This window comes from Photinus pyralis, unplaced genomic scaffold, assembly GCF_008802855.1.
Source record: "Photinus pyralis isolate 1611_PpyrPB1 unplaced genomic scaffold, Ppyr1.3 Ppyr1.4_LG3a, whole genome shotgun sequence".
In the NCBI taxonomy this organism is placed as follows: domain Eukaryota; kingdom Metazoa; phylum Arthropoda; class Insecta; order Coleoptera; family Lampyridae; genus Photinus; species Photinus pyralis.
This window is the reverse complement of record NW_022170509.1, coordinates 18,483,454-18,495,773: the sequence shown is the minus strand read 5'-3', so window position 1 is coordinate 18,495,773 and position 12,320 is coordinate 18,483,454. Positions and strand designations below refer to the sequence as shown.

The 12,320-nt window shown below is 37.3% G+C and overlaps 1 protein-coding gene and 1 long non-coding RNA gene across 4 annotated transcripts; one reads left to right on the top strand and one right to left on the bottom strand.

Moving 5' to 3' along the window:
* Positions 1 to 2,641: 2,641 nt before the first annotated feature.
* LOC116165573 (xanthine dehydrogenase-like) lies at positions 2,642 to 12,108 on the bottom strand. Of its 3 annotated transcripts, none has more exons than XM_031480131.1 (21): positions 12,044 to 12,108; positions 10,993 to 11,064; positions 9,761 to 9,804; positions 9,537 to 9,709; positions 8,970 to 9,486; positions 8,481 to 8,707; positions 6,126 to 6,228; positions 5,951 to 6,078; positions 5,614 to 5,901; positions 5,403 to 5,571; positions 5,238 to 5,356; positions 4,868 to 5,180; positions 4,635 to 4,818; positions 4,211 to 4,590; positions 3,964 to 4,154; positions 3,759 to 3,917; positions 3,584 to 3,712; positions 3,400 to 3,530; positions 3,002 to 3,351; positions 2,843 to 2,956; positions 2,642 to 2,787 (listed from the first exon to the last, which is right to left on the bottom strand). In XM_031480131.1, the coding sequence occupies exons 2-21, from the start codon at positions 11,037 to 11,039 to the stop codon at positions 2,720 to 2,722; spliced, it is 3,834 nt and encodes a 1,277-aa protein (XP_031335991.1). In that variant the 5' UTR covers positions 11,040 to 11,064; positions 12,044 to 12,108; the 3' UTR covers positions 2,642 to 2,719. The 3 variants fall into 3 exon arrangements, with proteins under 3 accessions (XP_031335991.1, XP_031335990.1, XP_031335992.1); XM_031480130.1 differs by lacking the exon at positions 12,044 to 12,108 and adding an exon at positions 11,118 to 11,184; XM_031480132.1 differs by lacking the exons at positions 9,761 to 9,804; positions 10,993 to 11,064; positions 12,044 to 12,108 and having other exon boundaries at positions 8,970 to 9,381; positions 9,429 to 9,486; positions 9,537 to 9,554.
* Positions 5,787 to 6,355, top strand: LOC116165575. The gene is made up of 3 exons (XR_004144175.1): positions 5,787 to 5,928; positions 6,099 to 6,199; positions 6,251 to 6,355. It is a non-coding gene; the product is annotated as an uncharacterized LOC116165575 (long non-coding RNA).
* Positions 12,109 to 12,320: the final 212 nt, after the last annotated feature.

Here is a 12,320-nt window from a genome sequence, read left to right as displayed (position 1 = left end):
CCTTATTTACGAAAGTCGAGAGGACATTTTGTCACAAGAATTCTACTGAAGGTTAAAAATCCAATCTATTTTAATCGTTGGTATCCAAAATTTCAAAAAAATGTAAATGGGCAGTCTAATTTCGGTTCAAAAATATTAAAGGGCGCCCGAGTTATAACGACTAAATCCAAAATTGTGACAACTAGCCCCGGTCTCCCCATTCCGCTACTTACAATGACAGACGTAATTTAGCTAGTTCAATCAACATTTTGATTTTCTTTAACAAGTCATTTTTAGACGGAATTTTGTAACTATCCGTTACGGCGTTACACTTAACTTTATGCTCTGTTGGTAGTTTATCCACTCTACCTCATAATATAATCATAATAGTGTAGTTTTTTTTCATTTCCCAAAGCTCTTCAGGCTATAACCCTTCAGAAATAATCGTTTTTCAATCGATTTAAAAACAGGTCGACTTTTTATCATTTTTAGAGGAAATAAGCTACTAACTTGTAGATAATTATACTTCGTTACTCCGGTAGCCTATAGCACAATTGTAATTTGTATTTTGGCAACACGGCGCATTACATTCAAAGCAAAAAAGGGGTCCGTCTTATCAGTGGCTCGTTACCCAACTCGTCATTCTTGCATTTAGTGCGGTACGGTACACTTCGTTCCTCGCAAAAACAGTGTTACGATTATATTCCGAACATGGGAAAAAACAAAAAACGCCCTTCGGACACGGAAATGTCCGTCTTGAAAAAGAAAATGCGAAAAGTGCAGCGCTTCATGAGTCAATTGCGGAAAAATTCAAGGGTGACTCGTCGTCGGATTCGGGAAGTAAGTGGTTTTATAATAATATATGTTTTAAAGGTGGCCAGTTTTCCAAAAAAATGTGTTTTTATTAAATGTAGGTCATTTTAACAAATACCTACACACTTCTATATCTCATGGTTGGGTTAACACATACCATAAAAAGGGAATAGAAAATGGACCGTTACAGTTTTTCTCTTATTCCTTTTAGCGTCACAATCGGAGTTTTCACGCAATGACAGCTTCAGACACCGATAACGTTTCGAATGTATCTCCCGTTCAGCTTACTCAAGCCGAGGTTCATAATAACCCAGAAATCGATACCTTATTAGGAGAGAGTCCAATCAGCACTCGGCCCACCGATTCTTGACCAATTATCGGTTAGATGGACATCCTTTTTGAGACTTGGGTTAGACAAGGACACCAAAGAGAAACTCTTCGAGACGTGGCGTCTTCCAGAAAACTGCGCCGCTCTGGAAAGTCCCGCCATGAATCCCGAAATACAGTTGCTGTTAAGCAAATGGGGCCAAATTAGATTCCTATTATGAGCCATCTTGAATCAACCGTGGGAAGGGGTTTGTCAGCTCTTGGTTCAGTCCTAACTAAGCCGCTGAATAAGGAGTCTATTATAGACATCAATAGCTTAATCCCTGACTTAGTAGACTTCTTAAAGTTTATGGGTCAGACGCATTATTTACTGTCGCAACACAAGCTCAATCCGTCTAACCAGAAGGTAGCAAAAGATTGTCCATTAGACTCCTCTACCTTTTCGGGGAGAATCTAACAGATCGTTGTAAGGCGGCACAGTCCTTGCAAAAATCATGTCTGGAAATGAGAGCTGCACCAGCAAAATCATTCGATAAGACTCAATCGAGTGCTTCAGCGATCTGCTCAGCCTCCAAGGTCCAAATACAAGAAACCGGAGGGGTCAGCCAAATCCAAAAATCAAGATCAGAGACAGCGGAGCTACAGATCCAACCGCAAGAAGTCCAGTTACTCGTAGTACCAGAACAACCGTCAACGCCACTACAGGTAGGATCGCCATTTTATAGGGAATTGGAAACAGCTTAGACGTGATCCATTTGTACTGCATTGTGTCCGGGGTTATGAAATTAAATTTAACAACAATACCCCTCCGGCGCTCAGCCCTCATTCCCCTCTATATGATCACGCTATTACGCAACTATTCAGTCGGGTGCAGTTTCTAAATGTTACCCTTGCCAGGGACAATTTTTTTCGTCCTATTTTTTAGTACCTAAATCAGACTGTACTTCACGTTTTGTACTTAATTAAAAAAAATTAAATCTCTTTATAACTCCACATTTTAAACTCTTTAAACTTTACTGTTCCAATTTCCAAGAGGTCTAAAAAATATTTGCGCTTTCCATATAGAGGGGAATTCTTTGAGTTCAATTGTTTACCGTTTAAATTTTATAATAGGCGTTTGGTAGAGACATTTCAACATCTACAATATTGTGCTATAGGCTGACGGAGTAACGAAGTGTAATTGAAGATTAAACGACTCCGGCAGCCTATAGCATCCCACCCCACCATCTATTTAAAAATACAGTGTTTCCTCCCCATAATTACGATCTACAAAATACTAATTGCAAAATAACGAGTTGGGTAACGAGCCACCGATAAGGCAGACCCCTTTTTTGCTTTGAATGTAGTGCGCCGTGTTGCCAAAATCCAAACTACAATTGTGATATAGGCTGCCGGAGTAACTTGTATAATTACTTTCATTATCTTCAATAATGGTGCTATGAAAAGTTCGTATTTGTCAATTACCTATCTTTACAGTTTTTATATGCAATTATGTTTAATCATAAACAGCAAAATACACAACAATTTTTAACGCACTTTATTACGCCAGACCATACAACTATCATGATTTATTATTCAATGCAACTATACAATACTGAATTTACAATTTATATTGTTTGTAGTCATTCAAACAATTTAAGAAAGTGTTTTCAACTGTTGAAGGTCCATCTAAAACATAATGTTTTCATTTTTGGCCACTTTGGCAACCAATTTAAGTATTTACCAAATGGATACCATTTCTCGGCTGTTGCATCGGAATCTGTTCGAGCTGCAGCAACTGCATTTCTAATCGCAAGCGGAACGCAGCAGGACATACATAACGGAGGTTCTCCGGTGGCTGGAAATAGTAGACTAGGTACATTGATGATACGTTTTTACTTACCCTTAGAGAAAAAGATTCCTAAAGGATTCGGATTTTTTTTCGGAAACTTCACCCGAAAATCAATTGGAATGTCTTTAACGCCAGGAGGCTTATAATTCCAAGTTCGATTAGTTGCGAGTTCCCCTTCTGGATTGTATATTATTTCCTCGGAGGTCCAGTAACCAACACCCATCATAAACGCCCCTTCCACTTGGCCAATGTCAACATGTGGACTCATACTATTACCTGTATCTTCTATTAAGTCAACTCTTAATATATTATGTTGACCAGTTAGCACATCTATCTGCACTTCCGCACACGTTGCACCATAAATATGGTACGCATTAACATCAGGTAATGACGAACTGAACCTATAATGAATAGTTGTTGTTTATTGAGCATACATTGGATAGTCTTACATGAACGTTGTGGTCAATGAAACATCTTTCATATAGCAAGCTTGGACTAACTCAAGCCAGTTAGGGTTATCCATTGTTTGTTTCACAACCTCCATCCGTTGTTTCAATTCTTCACACGCTTTGGAAACGGCCTAAAGTACAATTGTTCAATTTTGGGGGATCCATTTGGATATGGTTTACTTACGTAACACACAGCTTCACTTGTTAGACTACCACCAGAAACCAACGCATTAGGCGAAATCGTTGTATTGGTTGGCTTGATTACAATGTGATTTAAGGGTATTCCTAAAGCATGCGCACACACTTGGGCGACCTAATTAATTTGCTCAATGTTTGCGATTTAATTATTCGCAAATTACCTTTGTATTAATTCCTTGGCCCATTTCAATACCGCCATGTGTTATGGCAACTGTACCATCCGATTGATAAACACTGAGGTAGACATTCCAATTTCCAAACAGTATTTGGAAATACCCCATGGGAACAACCGCAATTCCCTTTTTAACCCATCGATTTTTCTAAAAGAGCTTCCTACATATCTATATAACGCGAAAGCGCTCTTACCAAATTAAAATTCATTATATCCTTTCTTCTGCTTTCCACATTAGCCCATTCCATCAAGTCGTTCAAATATTTAGAAAGGTTAGGTTGCTGTTTATCGAAATTATTTTGATAAACCGTAACGGGATCAATGTTAAGACTAACGGCAATATGATTCATCAAGCTGACGGAAGTTGCAAGGGCTTCAGTTGTTCCTGTATTGAAAAGCAAAAATGTAACACTTGAAATTACCAATGTGGAATAATCAAACCAGGTGCTCGGCAAAAAGTCGCTTGTGGTGTATCCGTTTTAGTAGAAAATATTTTCATATTCCAAGTATCATGTTCAAAATTCCCGGTAACCATGTTTAATAACGCATTTCCCAAACTTTCGTTTCCAGCGTAACCTAAATCAGAGTACAACGATGCATTTAAATACTGAATTGTTCCCGTGTCGTCCACCCCCATGTCGTAATCCATCGAACATGGCAAACGTTTTCCAATAATATTCATATTTGTTGTTAAAGGCAAGGATAGTTTGATCGGTTTTTTCAGCTTGTAGGCTGCAATTGCTGCTGCACAAGATACGATACTGTTTCTGGATATTTTCGCGCCGTACCCTCCACCTAAGCGACGAACGATTACATTGATCCTAAAAAGCAAAATCACAATTGTTTTTAGCAAGAAAATTCTTACTTATTTGCAGGTATATTTAAAGTTACTGCGGCGGTAACTTGAGGCATTGTTACTGATTGTGCTGATGGAAATAATGTTAACTCGTCGTCTTCGGGTACTGCTACGCAGCACTGAGTTTCCATAGTGTAGTGATATTGGGTGGAGGCGTCAAATCTTCCTTTAATTACATGCTTGACGTCCTCACCTGCGCAATATGGTTATCTAACAGAAATTAAAATATCACTAAAAGGTACCAAGTCGCGTAGCTTTGAGTTCATCGTCAAGCTTAATGCGATCCGACCGATTATTGGACAATATGTCTCTTATAGTGAGCAGCGGTTTTTCAGAACTTCTTTTATAAGTAACATTTACCAATTCCGCAGCCTTCTCTGCGATGTATTGGCTATTCGCTACTATCATACCTATGGGTTGATGGTAATACTCAACGTGTCCGCTACAAAAAATTTCTTCATCCGTCACAAACATAAAGGACGCTTCCTTCGGCGTGAACGAATTTCTACCGGGGATGTCGTTCTTATCTAAATAAGCAACAACGCCTTTAATTCCCTAAAAAGCAGGTAATATAAATATAGTAACGCGCAAGTGGACAAGTGAGCATTCAACCATGGCTTCTTTGGGATCGATTTCAAGAATGGTAGAATTCGCAGGAGCCTTCGCCAGGACAAGTGCCGCATATAACTGGTTGGGGTAATCGGGAGTGTCCATAATGTATTTAGCTTGACCTAAACGAAGGGATTGTAACGAAAAATACGTGAAGGGTAGAAGAACCTGTGCTTTGGCTTAACGCTTCTATTTTTGGAATGGCTTGCGTTAATGGATATAAGGATTCGTTGGTCTCGTAGTCTTGAGTACCTGTGGATACAGGTCGCACAAATTTTGAACGTCCACTCACGAAATTGGGGAGCAGTTTACTTTCAGGTGCGATGCTCAAAATAAACTAATGCAATGGGTAAGCGGCGGATTTTTAGTTTGTACTTACTTTATATGTAAGCGAAATTGCGACTTTCTTCCTATACTCTGGCGAGGGATCGGGTAGAACGTGATTGGGTTTTATTTCCAAATCTAAATAATGAAAAAGTCTTTGTATCGTGTCGTTTTTGAATAACTGTTTTCCTATTAGGTACTCTTCAGACATCTTAGCGTGGATGAAGTTTGGATTGATTGGTCCGAAAACCAATCGAGCAGAAGTTACGATGCTGTTGTCGCGTAATTTCAGTAGGAAACCTGCGTGTATGAGAGCGTGAGCATTTTGGGCGCGCGGCATTATCTGGAAACGAAGTTAGTATAACTTGAGGTATGTACAACATAGATATTACCTTGTAGCTTTCGTATCTATATGTTTCATCTAATGCGGGAAGGATAATGTTTTTGATAACCACTTTGTTCATGTCTGACCTTAAAAAATCGACTAAGTTTTTGTTGTATTGATTTCGATTGACGCCGACTAACAAATTATTATTATAGAAAAGGAGTGATTGGGAGCATTCTTACCCAATGTTAATTGAGCACCTACTGTTTCCAGAATGAGAAATAAATCGGATGGAAATTCATGATGTTCGTGTTTGGTAAATAAATTGCCTGCCAATGTACCGACCTTTAAAAATAATTATTTGTAGGTACTCAAGAAAACGGGTGTAATAGTCTAGGCGATAGAGACTGTAAAATTGGCAAACTGGACATTTTGAGGTGGAAAAGAAAAAAATGGTGGAATATGTTCAGTTAGGTGTCAAAAACAACATATTAAAAATCCCACCCTCCAGACCCTGTGCTAATGGCTCCAGCCACCCCACCATCCCCCAAAAACCGTGTTTTCGCTCTTTTTGGCTGATATCTCGCGATCTACGAGTATGAGGTCTATATGAAATATTTTTAGCTGAAAATATTTCTCGGGAAATTTCATACAAGGTAGATACTCAGAAGTTAGCCTAGGTGTACCTCTTTTAGCCAAGGAAATTCATAAAAGCGGCGAAAATCATCAATTTTCGTGGCTTTTTGCAAATATATCGCGACCTTTAGAGCTAGATGAAATATTTTTAGCTGAAAATGCTCCTCGTGAAATTTTTTACAAGGTAGATACTCAGAAGTTAGCCTAGGTGTGTACCTCTTAGCCTAGAAAATTCATAAAAGGAGGCGAAAATCATCATTTTCGTGTTTTTTTTGCGGTTTTTTGCAAAAATATCGCGACCTTCAGGGCTAGATGAAATATGTTTAGCTGAAAATGCTCTTCGTGCAATTTCATACGAGATAGGTAACTGAAGAGTTGGCGTAAAGTCACCTTTCACCTTCAACTTTCATGTGTGAGGAAATATTCATTGTAAAACAAAGTATTTCTATGTACCATTTATTCACGTCAAAACAGTATTTTCATATTAAAATATTCACACATTCATTTATACCTCAACGTAATCATTACCCTTATACTTATCCAAATCAATTCGTACTTTTTCGATCAGACTTCTCAATCAAAAGTTATAGACTAGATGCAGATTCCGCTTCTTCAGGCTCTTCGACGTCCTCTAGTGGTAGTGGGTCGTCTGAGATTACCGACTCGTAGTTCTCGTCTTCTGATGCATAGGTACCCTGAAGAGACGACGTGGCATTTAGGCACGATGCTCCATGACACTGGACGCAGAGTTCATTACACTTCAGACCTACAACAAGAAGCATTATGTCAAAAAAATGTTTATAATTATGTATATGATTATAATATTCTCTCGTCTGTCCTAAGTGTCCGGTAGAGAAGGTTTACCTGATTTCCTGCAACTGTTTCAGAAAATCAGGTGAACCTGCTCTACCAGACACTTAGGAGTTAGGACACACGAGAGAATATTATATTCGTATACTTAATTATAAAATTTTTTTGACATAATATTTCTTGTTGTAGGTCTGAAGAACGAATTCTGCGTCGTGTCATGGAACATCGTGCCTAAATGGGACGTCGTCGTTTCAGGGTGCCCATGCAGGTAAAGCGGAAGGCGAGGAGAACTACGAGTCGGTAATTTCAGACGACCCACTAGCACTAGAGGACGCCGAAGAGCCTGAAGAAGTGGAATCTGCAGAGGATAATGATTACGTTGAGGTATAAATGAATGTGTGAATATTTTAATATGAAAATACTGTTTTTACGTGAATAAATGGTACATAGAAATACTTTGTTTTACGATGAATATTTCCTCACACATGACAGTTGAAGGTGAAAGGTGACTTTACGCCAACTCTTCAGTTACCTATCTCGTATGAAATTGCACGAAGAGCATTTTCAGCTAAACATATATCATCTAGCCCTGAAGGTCGCGATATATTTGCAAAAAACCGCAAAAAACACGAAAATTGATGATTTTCGCCTCCTTTTATGAATTTCCTAGGCTAAGAGGTACACACCTAGGCTAACTTCTGAGTATCTACCTTGTAAGAAATTTCACGAGGAGCATTTTCAGCTAAAAATATTTCATCTAGCCCTAAAGGTCGCGATATATTTGCAAAAAGCCACGAAAATTGATGATTTTCGCCTCTTTTATGAATTTCCTAGGCTAAGAGGTACACCTAGGCTAACTTCTGAGTATCTACCTTGCATAAAATTTCCCGAGAAATATTTTCAGCTAAAAATATTTCATATAGACCTCATAGATCGCGAGATATCAGCCAAAAAGAGCGAAAACACGGTTTTTGGGGGATGGTGGGGTGGCTGGAGCCTTTAGCACAGGGTCTGGGGGGTGGGATTTTTAATATGTTGTTTCTGACACCTAACTGAACATATTCCACCATTTTATTCTTTTCCACCTCAAAATGTCCAGTTAGATGTCTTTATCGCCTAGCGGGCCTAGCCTATAATAGCTATTTACTTACATTTCGTACGGATACTGTGGCAACCAGGTCAATGTGATCGGCTAATTTTTGTAAGTATGAAAATTGTTTATGTTGGGTGGCTAGACTACAAAATAGGTGCATTGCGTTAGTTAGAGTCATGTTAGCTCCAATAACCAGGTGATCACCCTCCATTCTGTGTTCCAAGAGAGCCTTCACGCATGTAATGTCAATATAAAAATCAACTTCTTTTCTCAATGGGTATACTCCTAAAAATATTAGACTGTGACCTCAAACTTCACGGATCACATTTTGAGCAGCACATAATGACTGTTATAGGTACTCATTTTGAATATGACATTAAGTAAGATGGATTAGAGGATGAAAAACGACAAATAATTATTTACGAGACACATTCTCATAAAGAGTACAGTTAAGTCAGATAGATGCAAAGACATCAATGTAATAAAGGAACCGATTTCTCACATCCATTTTCCGTTTTTGATTTTCAAGTGATAATTTCAATCTTACCTTTTGCCGAGTTTCCACTAACTAATTGGTAACTTGATTCTCCAGCCTCCATAAACACATCAAGGATTTCATCGATTGAATACACTTTATACCATTTGGACGATTGAAGGGAATAAAAATGCGGTTGAGACTTTTTGGAGCACTTACTAGCGCACGGTGCAAAGCAGCGTTTTCCACTCCTTTCACAAATCTTGATATCTTCAATGTCGGCATAACTACCTAAAACTGCTGGCGTCGCATCTGATGCTAAAGATTTAAAGGCAGACAGTATAGGTCTATATCCGGTACATCTGCAAATATTTCCAGCGAAACTATTTTCTACTTGCTCCATGGTAAAATCTCCCAACTCATACAGGGGGAACATATTCATTAACATTCCCGAAGTGCAGTATCCGCATTGGGTTCCATTAAACTGTACCAATGCTTTTTGAATAGGGTGGTAACCCTTTTTTTCGTTACCTATCGATTCTATGGTATGAACTCTCCAGCCTTCGCATACGTAAATCGGCACCAAACACTAAAGGAAGTGACCAAAAAAGATAAGATTTTAAAATTTACCCCTCTTACCGAGTTAACTGCAAGAATAGTGTCACAGTTGGTTGTTGGATCGGTCACCGTTACCGCTACCACGCAAGCACCGCATCCTCCCTCGTTACACATATACTTAGTGCCTGTTAAATGTAACTTTTGACGAATGTAATAATTAAGGGAGGTTTCAGGTGGTAAGTCGTCAGTTTTAACTGTGTAAAAGAGAAGACTAGTAAAAAGAATTTGAATATTTTTTTTATCACCTGTAATTTCCTCATCTTCTATGAAAAAGTTGAACTCACGTCTCCTGAACACAAAATTAAGTATTATATAATATGTACAATAAATGGTCTCTCTTGTTAAAATTGCAATAAGGCCGGTATTACAAAATATGTTTTATAAAAGATTGACAAATATTTTAAAACTAACATTTTATTAAAGAGGAAGTATTATACACTGTCAAATAAATGACGAAAGTATCCAATCGCACGCACTCTTTTCCTTTTGAATTTCTTGTCGCCACGACTTCCTAAACCCATTAAGAAAAACAATGCTCTCTTGAACTGAAATATTCAAATATTCAACGCGGTATAAAAATCTTTATTATGAAAATTACATTACACGTAACAATTATCGGACAAATTTCGATACCCTATAAATCTTCTATATGTAATGTCCAAGTTACTCTGTTCTAACTTCATAATGAAATACAGTTACAGTACCTACCCCCATGCTACAGTATGATCCTTTATACCGTGCCCATACATTGGATGCGGCACATTTTAGATTTCTCATGCCAAGTAATCATAGGTGCTATTTTGTGCCTGGGTGATTTATTATACTCTCTCTCATTTTGGAGAGGTTATAATTAAGACTCTATTTACAATCTATCGCAAACTCAGTTGTGAGAATTCCGAAGAACAAAACTTGCTAACTAACAATGGATTTCGAATAATTAGAATGTCACTTTTCTCTGAGGTACCAGGTACACCAATTTTATCTTGGAGCGTAATTATCTCACCTTCATTAACAATAGTAACGTCACCATTATCATTATAAAAAACATTTTGGAGGAGCAACTATCGTGGACGCAAGTGACCCGGATGCAAGTGTCCTGATCCGAGTCATACAGTGACGCTCTTATTTACTATTACAAAACTGTTAGATTGCTATATGTAACTTATATCAGAATATTTAATTTACATTTATTATTGAAATATTGAGTCGATATAGTACCTATTGCACAAAGTCTATTGAGCGCAGAGATTAAAATCATATAGTATATATGACATATACGTATATAGTGTTTTTTGCGATAAAGCATACCTATACTTATACAAATACAAAAGAATGCATTCTGAGTAATGTTACTGAGCATCTTTTTATTGCAGCCTTAAAAGTAAATAAGTAAATTAAATGAGAACAAGCAACAATTTTCGTAAGGTGCACATATCGCATTTTTTTGTAATATGTGACGAAAATAATATGTACTTACTGTGCAAAGAATGACCGTTGATCCTTGATTTCTTTACCGATATCCATACTGAATCAATGCACCAAGATTAATCTGTAAATTCACTTTTGTTAGTTACTGGCTTTGTATAAATAAACAATGGTTACCGGCTTTGAAGACTTGCAAATCGTTTCTAATCTTCTATCTTCATGATATTAAAGCATCGTGTCTGATATATGTTATTAAGTGATAAATATACATTGGGTAAATAAACAATAAGTGGTGATGACGTGATGTAATAACACAACATTTAAATTATTTATATGAGTACGTATGTACTGTCGAATTAAAATCTGTTCGCTCATTATGTCTAATTAGAGGAAAGACGCAAATAAATTACAAGATGCGTTACCTATTCGCATTTGAAGAAATAAGAGGTAAGCGAACTAAATATGAAAGAAAAATTGGTATTAAATATGTGAAAATGGGATGGGTTGCTCGGGAAATTTAAGTTAAGGTGGAGAATGCCCGTCCCCTAAGCCTTTTTGTGAATAATATCTTTATTTTTTATATATAGGATTGCTAAAAATTGGGCAAATCAAAGCTTGTAACCTATGGAAAGAGACATGTATTACAAAAATACGACAAAATCCAAAAACAAAAGAAATTAGAAATTTACTTGTCCAGTGGCCCATTACCTACCACAATCCGGTAATGGTGGCTTAGGACCACCACAACATTTTACCTTTCAATTACGCGAACAACAAAATCACAGAAAGTGAATCTTATTTACTAATAGGTAAAGATACACCCCCATCAATTATTTACTAAATTCCCACCCTCAACAAAGAAAGCACTATACCTACTATACACCCGAATGAAGTAGAGTAGGCAATCATATTATAGCCGATAGTGGCCTAAAATTCATTCTGGGACCTGGGTATTCTTATTTTAAGTATTATTCGCATTTCGCACCCAATATTGGGATCTAATCATTTTCTAAGTGTGAACGTTTTTCAAAATTAAGCAGTATCAGAAATACAAATAGAACATATTAAGTAAGTTGTGTTATATTATGGTAGTAGGTACCTACCAATATCACAATTGTATTCTCAGTGACTTGCACATAGTAGACAACACGAAATATACTAACTATATAAGTATCTGCATTGATCTTAAATAAGTAATTACGTAGCACATAGCATGTAGGCGAGGTCAAATTTCTAACTATATACCAAATCTCCTATGAGTTTATGTATCCACTCTCTTATTATCTCTGTACAATGACGGAATTAAATACATAATTACTAAGTATATGTACTTCCATTCTTGGCACTTATGAATGGAATCGTTACTGAAGGAAATGACTC

Coding starts and splice junctions, on each gene's coding strand:
- LOC116165573 (XM_031480131.1), bottom strand. CDS start 11,039: ATGGATATCGGTAAAGAAATCAAGGATCAACGGTCATTCTTTGCACA. Junction 9,805..10,992: donor CAACGGTCATTCTTTGCACA/GTAAGTACATAT, acceptor TTTTGTGTTCAG/GAGACGTGAGTTCAACTTTT. Junction 3,918..3,963: donor ATATAATGAATTTTAATTTG/GTAAGAGCGCTT, acceptor AAGCTCTTTTAG/AAAAATCGATGGGTTAAAAA.